This window comes from Pan paniscus, chromosome 21, assembly GCF_029289425.2.
Source record: "Pan paniscus chromosome 21, NHGRI_mPanPan1-v2.0_pri, whole genome shotgun sequence".
Classification (NCBI taxonomy): domain Eukaryota; kingdom Metazoa; phylum Chordata; class Mammalia; order Primates; family Hominidae; genus Pan; species Pan paniscus.
In genome coordinates this window covers 38923363-38937355 of record NC_073270.2, presented here as the reverse complement: position 1 = coordinate 38937355, position 13993 = coordinate 38923363, and the positions used below count along the sequence as shown (strand labels likewise).

Here is a 13993-nt window from a genome sequence, read left to right as displayed (position 1 = left end):
AGTTCTTTAAAAAATCTCCTGACTGCTTTCCACAGTGGCTGAGCTAATTTACATTCCCACCAGCAGTATAAGCATTCCTTTTCTCTGCAACCTCGTTGGCATCTGCTACTTTTTGACCTTTTAATAATAGCTGTTCTGACTGGTGTGAGATGATATCTTACTGGGTGTTTCTAAAAATTAAATTTAATTTTTTTTGACAGGGTCTCATTTTGTCACCCAGACTGGAATGCAGTGGCACAATCTTGGCTCACTGCAACCTCCACATCCTGGGCTCAAACAATTCTCTCACCTCAGCCTCTCGAGTAGCTGGGACCACAGGCACACGCCACCACCCCTGGCTAATTTTTGTATTTTTAGTAGAGATAGGGTTTTGCCATGTCAGTCAGGCTGGTCTTGAACTTCTGCCCTTAACTGATCTGCCTGTCTTGGCCTCCCAAAGTGCTGGGATTACAGACATGAGTCATGGCACCTGGCCTTCATTGTAGTTCTAATTTGCATTTCCCTAACACAAATTTGCCATTTTCATTCATGGTGCGGCAAATTTGTATGTCATTAACTGTACCTGAAGTATTATATCTACCCTGAATGCCTTATCCCCCCTTTCTAAGGACACCTGGGAAAGCCTTCTGAAATCCACACACACTTGAACATCTCCCTGACCTGCTCAAGACTATTCAGATCTACAAAGTAGGTGCCAAACTCTATGCTATGGCCCCAACCACCCAGGCCAGGGCTGTTTCCAACCCAGGAGCCCTCAAGTAATGGTGAAGGATGACAAGGCCCCTGATGCAGAAGAAGAGCCATTTTATTAGGTGAGGCACATGGAATGTTACACACACCTGGTGGGAAAGGGGAGGGAGCAGGTTCCTCGGAGAGAAGGCAACTGTGTCATCTTCCAGCACATGGGCCAGCCATCTGTGAGCACTGGGAAGCTGGGCCAGAGGGAATGGATTGAGCAGCAAGAAATAGTTCTGTTGGGGGAAGACCCTAATCAGGATGGAGACTCAAGGTCAGTGAGTGTTACTGGTATTGACTCATCATCAAACTCATGCCCCAGAGGGACAGGAGGAGGCTGAGACCCTGGGCAAGACATCAGGCCTGGAGTCAGGGCTCTGTGAGCATGTGTTTGAGTGAGTGTGTGTCTGTGTATCCACGTGTACTTGTGTGTGGTGAGTCCACTGATGTGTGTGTATGTGTGAGGGTGCTGGGTGAGAGTGTGTGTGTCTGTGTGTGGTGAGTCCACCGATGTGTGCATGTGTGTGAGTGTGCTGGTGTGAGAGTGTGTGCGTCTGTATCAGTGGCCATGTGTCTGGGCATTTGTGTGTGTGTTTCTCTTGGTAGCTGTGTTGCTGTGCTGCCTGCATCCTTCCACCTCTGTCAGCTTTTCTGTGGATTTCTCTGTGCATCCCTGTGTGTACCTCTGTAGCTGTTTGTCTCTTTCTTTGGATGTCATTGTCCCAAGCTCCCGTCTGTCTTCTACCAAGAGAAGAACAACCAGCCCCCAAAATCCTGGGGTGTGGGGAAGGGCACTTACCAGCTCAGCAGAGGCCAGCCCCTTCCTGGAAGGCTTAGACCTTGATGATAAACTGTAGTCCGTGGATCAGCATGTCTAAACAAACAAACAAGCAATGAAAAAACAGACGACAGTCATGATCTCAATGTGAAGGAGTCCACATTCCTCAAGGTGGGGGGCCAGGGAATGGAGGCCTCTGGAGATCCGACTGTGTTCAGCATGCTTGGAGGAAGCCAGGCCTCCTTCTACCAACCAGCCCAGCTGTCCTCAGTGTCAGGGCTGAGGCAGGAGACAAGGTGTCTATCTCAAAATTATCTGGATTATTTGGGGGAAAATGAAGCCCAAAATAGAGAGAGTTGAGACCAGAGGGACCTAGTATCCTAGGGTGTGCAGGGAAAAAACTCCTTGGGGGAAGTTGCTGCTCCTGCAGAGAGGGACAGAGGGCTTGAAAGCAGGTACTTACTGACAATGTCATGCACCAGGGTGATGTCCAAGCCACTGAGAACCTCATTGACCAGAGGGCACACCTGGCCAGGGGCAGAGAGGGGAGTTAGGCAGAGTGGCACCCTGGGGGCAGAGAGGGGAGTTAGGCAGAGTGGCACCCTGGAGCAGCAGAATCCCTAGTGGGCGTTCTATGGGGAAATTTCCTGTGATTTTTCTGTGTGAAAGTGATTCTAAGCAATCCCACAGATCAATGGTCACACATGCCCGAGGAGAAACTGGAGGCATGAGGGATGTTGTGAAGGGCCCCAAATCACACAACAAGCCCAGTGTTCACCCTGTGACATCACATCTGATTCTAAGTGGAGTGGAGTGCCCTGGTTATAGCAGACACCCAAGCATAGGTTGGAAGACTGTCTGTGGCCATAGAAGGCTGGACAGGGAACTTCTCCAATTTCTCAGAACAGAGGCCAATCCATTTCAGCTTCAGTGTGGACAGGCAGGGCCTAGCCTAGAGCAGAAACTCATCAATGCATTTGGAAAGATGTAAAGAAGAAACATGGACAGATGGATCAATGGACAAATAGATTGATGAATGGAAGTTACTTATCAAATTGAGGGACTTGGACCCACTTAGCTCAGGGCTTTGTTTTAGTGCAAGAAGCTCTAAAGCCTGAGGATCAGGGGATCCCCACCTTGCCTACTTACGTTGCCCTGAACCAACTCGGGCAGGACTTTATTCAAGATCCCTGTGAGGCTGTCCAGAAGACCTTGAATGGGGAGGGGGCCAAGTCTGAAAGAGAAAAGTCATGGGTGATGCAGGGACCTGGAGATGGTGTGGAGAAGTCTCCAGAGGGGGCCACTGTGAACCCCACAGTCTCAACACTCAGTCACTAAAGCCGAGCCTTGTCTATCTACACCCACGTGCAGGCCAACAGCAAGGGTCTTATGGAAAGGGAGTTACATTTGTGTACAGCAGTGAACACACAGGTATGTGTAGGATAAACACATGGTTCTCAGAAAAAGCAGGGGCCAACAAGGCTTTGCAGAGTCCATAAATGAATGGATACTACTTAGTATGTAGTTGTCATTATGATACAATGAGATGACACATGTGAAGCCCAATGTATGTGTTCATTAAAAGTTAACCACATGGGCAACTTTTGCATAATAGGTTTGACACAGTCTCCCCATGTGACAGGTAACTGAAATAAATAACCTAGTTAGGATCCATGTCTGTTTTACCCCTTACTGGGACAAAGCACTTTCACACCTATTATCTTGGTAGGTTCTATCAGTAACTCCAGTGCAGTTCCATATTGCAGATAAGTAAGCTTAGAACTAAATTGGAGAAGCACTACCCAGGTTCACACAGGAAGCCCTCTATCCCCATTCCCCTGTAATATGCAGGGCTTAAACTCCAATTTCTTGTTGCTAGATCCAGCATAAAATTGGTTAGCTTGGTCTAAGAAGGAATAAGTACTACTTTATCTATCTATCTATCTATCTATCTATCTATCTATCTATCTATCTATCTGTCCATCCATCCATCTATCTATTCATCCTTCTCTCCATCAACCCAACCATCTAACCATCTGTCCATCCATCCATCCATCCATCCATCCATCCATCCATCCATCCATCCATCCATCTTTCCACGCTCCCTCCTTCCCATCCATTTTCCCACCCTTTCAGCCTCTCACTCATCTATTCTCTCATTGTCCCAGCTTTCCAATCATCCATCTGGCGTCACACCCTGTCATCTCTGGGCAGGATAAGCTGCTCCTCTGGCCTCACCCATCAAGCAGAGAAATTTGCAGGCTTCCAGGGGAATGGGTGCAGTCACCAAGGACCAGGTGGATCCTCTCCTGCTTATCTCTCACAGCTAAGATTTCTGCAGTGATGTCCAGCTTCACAGCCAGCCTCAACAGACTTGCACCGACCAGGGGCCTGCAAAGGAGACAGCCCCACTGGTATCTAGCTCCACCACATTCCAAGGAAGAGGGTTATTTTCTCCTTGCCAAGAATGCTAGCCTCACCTCACTCCATCTTGCCCACAGTTGTACTTATCTCATTTTCTAGCAGGAGAAACAAAGACTCAAGAGGTCAAGTGAGTTTCCCAAGTGACCCAAGGCCACTTAGCATAGCAGCAAATGAGCTGAAGTTGGAGGCTCAGGTCTGTTAGACTCCAATACCCCCGTTATGGTTAACCACGGTCACCAGGGTCTCCCTTGGTGAGCCATCCTCTCACCCCCTCTTGGGACCCACTCACGTATTCACTTGGAGCTTTATGCCGAAAGGGATGGTGACATAGAGACGGTGGCCATCAGGGCTCTGCACAAGGCCAAGTTCCAGCAGCTGGGGGTCAGTGACCTTTAAGCTGTCCAGGGAGTAATATTGGAGGGGGAAACATTAGCTCCTCTAGCTCCAAACCCAGAAACCATCTTTAACCTAACAGTACCCATCCCAGAGGTAGAGCTTCCCACCCAGGATAGGGAGATGGGAGGGGAGTCTTGCAGCCTAAGCCACGTGGGTTCTGAGTCACACACCAGGTCTTTTCCAGCCTCTGCCCTGGAACAGATCTGACACACACACAGGGCCCTTTCCTTATCTCCAGTCTATGAGGTATTCAGGACAACAACTGTGTCTGGATTATATTTGCATCCTGTATGCCAGCTAAGAGCCTTACAAAGAAAGTGGCTACTTCATATTAGTTGACTGGATTGATGGGAAGGTGGGTAGTGGATATGTGGGTGCATGGATGGAAGAGTAAGTGATTAGGTAGAAGGATGGATAACTGGATGATGGATTGGTCAGTGGATGAATGGATGATGCAGGTGCAACTGGAAGTAAATCTGCACAAACATTTATGGGTAAGAATCACCCACCCTGTCAGGTGGCCAATCACCAATGTTTATCATGGGAATTGAGGAGCAGGAAGTCAGGGAGAGTGCAGAAAGGGTGGAAGGAAGCCATTCTCCCATTGTCCTATCTTTCCAACCATCCATCCATCATCACACCCTGTTGTCTCCAGGAGAAAGCCAGCCCTGTGACCTCACCCATCAAGCAGGGAGGCCATTTGATGGGTGAGGCCATTCACTGAGCCAGCCACTGCACCAGGTGATTTACACCTTTTCCAGTCCTCACAATACACTTTCTCTGTGGGTTCTATAATCTATATTTTACAGATGGAGAAACCAAGCACAGAGAGACAGGGTGTCCTGTCCCAGGTCATCCAACAAGTACATTTGAAAATCGAAGTCAAGAAGTCTGTCTGTCTCCAAGTCAGGGAGTGAGACCCTGGGTGGGTAGGATTTTGGAAATGGCTTTGATCCAGTCCTATCCAGGAACCAGGTCTCCCGGCTCACTGGCATCAAGCTTCCATTCTTGCTTTTTGCTTTGCGAGCTCTTGGGTGTCTCATGGGAAACTCCACGTTAGACCTTTCCATGGACATCACACTGTTTTTCATCACATTGATATCATCAAGGTGGGCAGGTTACACTCTTACTAACATCAAAGGCCGTCTGTGTTCTAAGGGATTTCGCAGGTGCAGAGAACAAAATGACCACAGTGTAGTGGGAAGAGCCTTGGCTTTGGAGTTAGGATAGTAGAGTGAGAGCCTTACTCACTTGGCATCACTCTAGCAGCGTGAACACAAGCACCTCTGTGCTTTGGTTTTCCCATTTGCAAACTGGAGATTATTAAATCGACCTCAAAGGGTTGTGGTGAGGATTACAGATGATGCTGGGGCCTCAGGACATGCCTAGAACTGAGGGCATTGCTGATTTGGGGAGGACTGGTGTCCCTGCCAGACTGGAGATGGGTCTCAGAACTGAGTCCTGGCTCCATCTTCAGGCCGCTCCCTCGCTGCTTCAGGGTCACTGCCTGGGGCTGGCAGATCTTCACCTGGGGTTCCCTGGTGGAGACCAAAGCTCTATTTTAGGACAACTCACTCAATGATGTTGTTCAGGCCAGGAATCACTGACGTCACTTTTCCAAGCAGTCCCCCAAGGAGGCCACCAGAAGTACCTCCTCCAGGCTTCAGGATGTCCAGGAGCGGAAGGTTTTCCAGAATGCCCAACAGGCCCCCAGACAGCAGGCCATTGCTGAGGGCTGGAAATGGGTGTAAGGGTCTCTGGGGGTCAGATCTGACAATTCCAGATCCTCAGGCCCCCTCCCCCATCCAGCCCTGTCCCTCCCCGCTTTGCAGGGTTGGACACACACACACACACACACACACACACACACGCACACATACACCCCTGAAAGAGGTTGTCACATACTCACCATTTGTCAAGCTTCCTGCAAGACCTGTGGGACTCAAGGGCAGGGCTGGATTCACATTCAAGGGCAGGGTCTGGTCCAGGGGCACGGGCAGGCCTCCAAACTGGGCCATGGTCTGAGCTAACAGCCCGCAGAAGACAATGAGGCCCCCAGTTTGAAACATCTTTGCTCTTAGTATCTGTGGCCAGAATGACAAGTCCAACATGGCATGGGTATCAGAGAGGAATTTATCCACCACCTGCCCCTGACACCTGGGGGGTGGGGTTGTTTGCTCCCCAGAACACCAGGGGGTCACTAGTAATAGCTAACACTGCTGAACAATTTCTCCTTGCCAGGCAACAGGCTGACCACTTTACACAATTTCATCTTCATCACAACCCTAAGACATGGGCACCTGTTACCTGCATTGCACAGGTGAGGACCACTGATCAGGGGCCTAAAAAGGAGACAGCCCCACTCCACCACATTCCAAAGAAGAGGGTTTTTTTCCTTCTTGCCAAGAATCCCAGCTTCACCTCACTCCATCTTGCCCACAGTTCACTTGTCTGATTTTCCAGTAGGAGAAACCAAGGCTCACAGAGGTCAAGTGAGTTTGCAGTTGGGAGTTTCAAATATACTCCCATCCCTTCTTGAAACCCACTCATGTACTACCGAGTGTGGGTAACTTTCCCCAAGGTCACAAGTACACAGTGGACAGAGGATTAGAAGCTAGAGCCAGGTGAACCCTCGGTTAAATTAAGTAACCATCAGATTTATTCTCCAATCGGGCTTGCTTCAATGGTTTGAATCATTGCTGCTCTTCAGACAAAGTAAATGAGAAGGGTTAAACATGCAAGTGCTGACGAATTGAACTGTTTTAGATCATCCTTGTTCAGTCCTTTGGCCTGAGCTCAGGCCATGATGGTTGGTGGACGCCCTTGAAAGTCACACAATACAGGGGTCGCATGGCCACAGCCACCATCTCATGTAGACCTGTGTTGGGGAATTCCTGGGGCCATCAAACTCTTCATTGCATGCAAAGAACCAGGGGACCAAAGAGGGGTAGTGACTTTCCCAAGGTCATACAATAAATTGATGGCAGAGCTGTGGTTGAAGGAAGGTCTCCCAACCCTCCCCTCACCCAACACACAAACATGCATTCTATCGTTTTGACACCTTTCTCTTCTCCTTCAAGCTGCCCTGGATGGAATTCTGGTCAACCCCTGAGGTTTGGCTTGCAGACCTCTCACAGGTCTATTTGGCAGCCAGCAAAGTTGTCCAGAGCCAGCACTAGTACCTACAATTTGGAGACAACTGGTGACTTTGTGCAAAATTCCATCTATTGGCTGACTCAGCTAAAGCTCCATCCTTGTGGTGGAAGGCTGGAAATGAAAGGTCTTTGGTCCAAAGAGCCAGTTGTGCCCTTCTTAGGGAGGTAACTTTGACCACAGCCTCTGAATCTCTTTTGGGCAACAGACCCTTTATGAATCCAATGGAAGCTAAAGATCCTAGTCTCAGAAAAATGCATCAAAATGTATAAAATTGGGTGAAGAATTTTAGGAGGTTTTTGGATCATCTGTATCCACACTGGTAACCTCAAGCTAAAACTTATGCCTTAGAGGCTTTCATTTACGGCATTAATAGTGCTCATTTCTATATCAATGTTACTGGTCTCTTAGGACAGCAGAGCAAATGGCCATCCCCACATCCCTGACATTGGCCAGGTCTGTTTCTCTTGCACAGCCCCCAGTGAGTGATCTTGAGTACGATCTGCCTGCCCCACAGGGAGGAGCCTGAGATCCCTGCCGTCAAGGGTAGCAGAGGGGCCGCAGAATGGATGGCTCTTACCTGGACTTCTTAGAGGTCTCAGCAGCTGTCCTGGTCTCCTCTCTCTCCCCCACTCACTTCTGCCGAGGAGGCAACCTCTTTTATAGTATGGGGACGAGGAAGCATGTGTTGGGTGATGGGTTTCTAGATAATTGAGAATTCTGCAATCTGGCAGTGTCTTTCAGGGCTCTCCAAAGTAAATAATTGCCAATCACATTAGCAGGTGAGACAGTTAAGCTATTTGGTCGACAAGATAAACAGAGAAAAACCTGAGATGGGATGTTACTCAAGACTTTATGGTTTCCTGAGCGGAGCCAAGGTTGGGGACCCACGCTCCCAAGGTAGCTTGGAGCATTGAAAGGAGCAGCCAGACAGAGCCCAGGAAGGGACCTCAGTCTCATCTCTTGGCCCCTTTCCTCTCCTGCTCTAATTTTTTTGCTCCAATTGGAGGATTCTTTCTCCTAAAATGTCAAAAGAGTCACACTGCGTCCTACATCTGGGGTGTGTCTCCATTCCAGGGCAAGGGTCTCCTGTTTTCAGAGCCCCTATTGCACGTCAGGAGCTCTCTGTCCTCACAAGAACCCTGAGAGGGAGAGGTGGCTCCTCCTCTTTTATAGAGGAGGAAACTGAGATCTAGTGGGGACAAGTGCTGAAAGACCCAGAGAGGATGCAGCAGAGTTAGAATGCAACTGACTGGAGAATGAAAACAACAAAAACAACGCCAACAGCAGACACTGGCCGAGCTCCTGCTGTATGCCTGGCCTGCCATGGTGTTCACAGGCAGCATCTCACAAAATCCTCACAACCCTGTACTCCTATTCTATAAGGGGGAAACTGAGGCTGAGTGTGAGGCGAGTTGTCCAGAGATGCAGTGCTTGCCTGGGGTGAGACATCCACATTCGGGTCCTTTCCCCCAATCACTGTGCTGAGAGATGAAGGTGCCTCCCCACACTTGCTGGCCATTTTGATTTCCCCACCTGTGAACTTTACGCTTTCATGTTTCCCTTTTTATTTTTTAAATTTTCACTTAATTTTTATTTTATTTTATTTTTTGAGACAGTCTTACTCTGTCGCCCAGGCTAGAGTGCAGTGGTGTGATCTCGGCTCATGACAACCTCCACCTCCCGGGTTCAAGTGATTCTCCTGCCTCAGCCTCCTGAGTAGCTGGGACTACAGGCGTGCGCCACCATGCCTGGCAAAGTTTTTGTATTTTTAGTAGAGATGGGGTTTCACCATGTTGGCCAGGCTGGCCTCGAACTCCTGACCTCAGGTGATCCACCTACCTCAGCCTCCCAAAGTGCTGGGATTACAGGCGTGAGCCACAGTGCCCGGCCGCTTCTCTTTTATGTCCTGGAAAAGTCTTTCCAGGTTCCCAGGCCTGAGGGATCCTTTGGCATCCTGGTCTCTATCCTACCCTTTCTTCTACCTTTCCCTAAATGGAGTAATCAGGCATTTATTTATCCCCACCACTGGGGCCCTTGGAGTCTGTTCAGCAGATGAAAAAATGAAGACACAGGAAGGCCAAGGTCCTGGACCAGTGAGCGCAGCTCTTACCCTGCAAAACCTAACACCTTATAGGCAAAAGTGGAGAGAGAAGGAAGAAATGTGCTTTTATTAAGCACTGACTGCATGCCAGGTGCTCTCCATATTTGAACCTCATCTTCTTCAGGAGTGGTTGGTATTGTTGTCTCTCATACATTGGATAAGGAGGCTGAGGATCAGAAAGGGTGACTGCTTCCTGGGGACACACAGCGAGTGAGTGTTGGAGTCAATTGACCCTGCCACCCTCCGTGTCTGTCTGAGTCCCTGCTAATCAGTGGGCCACACTGCCTCCCTCACACTAGGCCTTCACTGGCCTGCTCCACTGCTCTCCAGAGTCTGGGTGGTGCCCCCAAGGGTTTGGGGCCATGGCTTTGAACTTAATTATCCATTCAAGGTACTTGCTGGACTCTGCCCACATCTTGTACATGGCAATCATCCTCACAGTGGTCCCATCGTATAACTCTTGTGGGTTGGGTCAGGTTGCTACTATACTTGTGGGGAAACTGAGGCAGATAAGGCAAGGAATTAGTAGAGTTTGTGCAGCCAGTTAATGAAAGCTTACACCCTCTGGTTTGAGGCCGGGAGGCTGTGTCTGTATTGCAGCAGAAAGTGGGTGAATTTGGGCTCAAACAGCCCTGGTTCAAATCCTACGACCCTGGGCAAGTCAGTCCAGTTCCCTGAACTTCATTCAGTTTCCTCACCTGTAAAATGGGGAGCATAAAATCTGCCTCACAGGGCTATGGGGAGATGATGTCTGGGGAGCTGGTATGAATCACAGTTCATAAACTCAGGCGTCCACACATCTTTCTGATTTATCTATACTTTACCATTTCAAATGCCATTTTGCTCAGGAACAGAAATGTCCCCATTTCCCCCTGGGGTTTCATGTCTGTGCTAGGGGCTTTGTTTGTACCAAGGAGGCTGCCTGTCCCTGTTTTTGGCTGGCAATATAGGAGACAGCCATGTGCCATCTGCCCCTAGATTGCAGAGACACTGTACTTCCCTCCTGGTGAAAGGTCCCTTCGGATTTAGCATTTACTTTCAACTCCTTTGTAAGACACAGAATTGTTCTGCTGTTCGCCAGTTCCTTGGGCCTGATACAGGACTGTGAGGGGCTGCCCAAGCCCACCTGCCTGGATCCACCTAGACCCTCCCGTTACCCTTCTCTCCCTGGGGTCTCATGCCCTCTTCTGGCTCTGGGAGGGAGTGTGGACACAGACGCCCTCTGTCCCTGGATCCCATACATGTGCCTGGGATTCTGTTCCCTTCATCCCATGCTCAGGTCTGCCTGGGAGCAGCAAGGGACAGAGGCACCATCAGAACCCACCAGAACTATGCTCCTTCCAGTTCTCCTGGACCCTCACATTTCACCAACCCAACATAGGGCATTTTCTAGTTTTGTGGGCAGGAAGACTTGCTTCAACTTCATTGTGTGTATGCTGTTCTCAGACTCTCCTATGCCCTGAGTTTAACAAGTCAAAAGCCAAGACTATAAAAACAAAAAAACTTACAGTAAAGTTGACTTCTTTTAGTGGTATGGTCCTTTGAGTCTTACCACATGTATAGTCAGCCACCATCATAATCAGGGTAAAGAACAGTTCCATCCCCCCAAAGGCACTCTCATGGGTCCCTTTACAGTCACACCCTGCCTTCATCTGCTGGCAACCACCTGTTTGTTCTCTGTCACTACCACTTTATCAAAAACCCAGGCTCTTGAAAGTCAAGAGCCTTGTTTCTGCTTCTGTTGAAACTGCCCTTCCTTGTGGCCACAGGGACTGCATGCTCCCTGCCCTGAACAGGGGAAAGGTCTCAGGGCACCAGGAAACAAATGGAAGGACACACCACGAACATTTCAAGAGGTTTTCCCCACTCTGGTGATGTCAATACCCTCTTCATGTGTTTCTCAGAAACTGTAGGTGGTGCCTTTCCTTCCTGCTTCTCAGGTTGCAATTGTGTTTGGGAGACTTTGCTCAGGTTGTTTTGTCAATCAAGAGATCCATTTCTGGCCGGGTGTGGTGGCTCACATCTGTAATCTCAGCACTTTGGGAGGCCCAGGCAGGTGGATCATTTGAGGTCGGGAGTTCGAGACCAGCCTGGCCAACATGCCGAAATCCCATCTCTACTAAAAATACAAAAATTAGCTGGGCATTAGTGGTGCGCACCTGTAAACCCAGCTACTTGGGAGGCTGAGGCAGGAGAACTGCTTGAGCCTGGGAGGTGGAGGTTGCAGTGAGCCAAGATCGTGCCGCTGCATTCCAGTCTGGGTGACAGAGTGAGACTCTGTCTCAAAAAAAAAAAAAAAAAAAAAAAAAAAGATCCATTTCTAAAGGGCAGAATTGGTTTGATTTTTCAAAGGGCTCTGACCTATGCAAGGTCTGTTCTCCAGAATGTGAGAATGGGATGCAGGATCTCCTCCCCAGGAGAAAGGTCAGCATGGGGACTGAGTTACAGAGGGTCTTCAGATGGCCTTGGAAGCTCCAGAGCATTCCCAGAGAGCCAGAAACCCCAACTTAGATGAAAAAAATATATATTCTCAAGTAGAGTTTGCTTCAGGCAAGCTCCCCTTGCTTTTGAGATTAATCTTTGCACTTGCTTTTAAAGTGCAAAAAAAAAAAAATACTACTACTAATGATAAATAACCTTTTGTGAGACACTAGAGCTTTATGCCACCTGTAACAAGCCTGTGGGGAAACTGAGGCTCAAGGAGGGCTGTGACCTGCCCAGGGTCATCTCAGCTGGGAAGAGGTGAAGTCAGACTGTCATCTGGGGCTTCAGTGCTCTTACTTCAAGTGCAAGTTTGCATCACAGTTTTCAGTTCAGAAAGCACCTGCCCATCTTCCCTGGAGCCCTCCCGTTGGTGGAGCGCTTCCCCTGCCAACCCCCTTTCTTTTTTTTCTTTTGAGACAGTTTCATTCTGTCGCCTAGGCTGAACTGTAATGGCGCCATCACAGTTCACTGCAGCCTCGACCTCCCGAGCTCAGGTGATCCTCTCACTTCAGCCTTCTGGGTAGCTGGGACTACAGGTGTGCACCACTACACCTGGCTAATTTTCATGTTTTTTGTAGACACAGGGTTTTGCCATGTTGCCTAGGCTGGCCTGAACTCCTGGGCCCAAGTGGTCTACCTGTCTTGGCCGCCCAAAGTGCTGGGATTACAGGTGTAAGCCACCGTGTATGGCCTTAAAAAAATTTTAATGTAGTTAGAACACTTAACATGAGATCCACAGAGTTTTTTTTTTTTTTTAACAGTTTCTTTCTTTCTTTCTTTCTTTCCTTCCTTCCTTTCTTCCTTCCTTCCTTCCTTCTTTCTTAGTCTTGCTCTGTCTCCCAAGCGGGAGTGCAGTGGCATGATCTCGGCTCACTGTAACTTCTGCCTCTCAGGCTCAAGTGATTCCTCGTGCCTCAGCCTCCCGAGTAGCTGGGATTATAGGTGTGTGCCACCACACCCAGCTAATTTTTGTATTAATATTTTTGGTACAGGTGGGGTTTCACCAGGTTGATCAGACTGGTCTCAAACTCCTGACCTCAGGTGATCCGCCCACCTCAGCCTCCCAAAGTGTTGGGATTACAGGCATGAGCCACCGCGCCTGGCCTTAACAGAGTTTTAAGTGTACAATACAGCATTGTTAACTGTAGGCACGATGTGGTATGACAGATCTCTAGAAATGCTTTGTTGCACCCCCTCTTTGAGCCTCAGTGTCCTTGCTTATGTCATGGAGCTAAGGACATCCACCTCCTAGGGCTGCAGGAGGGCTACAATTTGGGGAAACACATGTAGCTCCCAGCCCAATACCTGGCACAGAGTCAGTGCCCAGTAGTGGGAGGGCATGGAAGTTATAAAGCTCAGAGGGGCAGAGCCAGGACTGAGGTTCTGAACATTTGGGGCTGCATTTGGGCCTTAAACCGTCCCCCAGTGTGAACCCCAGTATCCTAATAGAGGTCCATTGTCCAACAAGCCCTTCTGGGAGGAAATGTAATGAGTCCATGCTCCATGAACCTTAAAATGAAAACAGAATGTCAGAAACCCAAGGAGGTCCCTACAGGAAGCCCTGCACCAGCCCAGGAAGAGTCAGGAGGAAGGCAGACAAAAGCTGCCTTCACCAGTGAACCAGGTAGCCTTGTTGGGGACCAGGCCTGGCCCTCCTGTGTTTGCTCTTTGAATCATGAGCAGGAAGAACCCCACAAGCTCACAGCTGGCAAGGAGAACACTAGCGTTTAGGGTTGCAAATCCCTGATGAAGCATTTCGGATTAGGGAGCTTGAATTGAAAGACAGAGAAGCGAGATTCTCCTGCCCTATTCTCATCTCTGAGCTGTTGACATTTCTTTATTTGAGCTTGTCAGTCCCACTGAACACATATTTCATCAGCCCCCGTTTGCGTGTGTGCATGTGTGTGTGTGTGGTGGGG

General features: G+C 49.1%; 1 protein-coding gene across 2 annotated transcripts; it reads right to left on the bottom strand.

Moving 5' to 3' along the window:
* Positions 1-787: 787 nt before the first annotated feature.
* Positions 788-8282, bottom strand: BPIFA1 (BPI fold containing family A member 1). 2 transcript variants are annotated; one of them, XM_003814719.5, is made up of 9 exons: positions 8067-8282; positions 6243-6417; positions 5909-6068; positions 4227-4334; positions 3752-3904; positions 2663-2747; positions 1977-2040; positions 1535-1609; positions 788-987 (listed from the first exon to the last, which is right to left on the bottom strand). In XM_003814719.5, the coding sequence occupies exons 2-8, from the start codon at positions 6400-6402 to the stop codon at positions 1569-1571; spliced, it is 771 nt and encodes a 256-aa protein (XP_003814767.1). In that variant the 5' UTR covers positions 6403-6417; positions 8067-8282; the 3' UTR covers positions 788-987; positions 1535-1568. The 2 variants fall into 2 exon arrangements, with proteins under 2 accessions (XP_003814767.1, XP_003814769.1); XM_003814721.5 differs by having other exon boundaries at positions 788-932.
* Positions 8283-13993: the final 5711 nt, after the last annotated feature.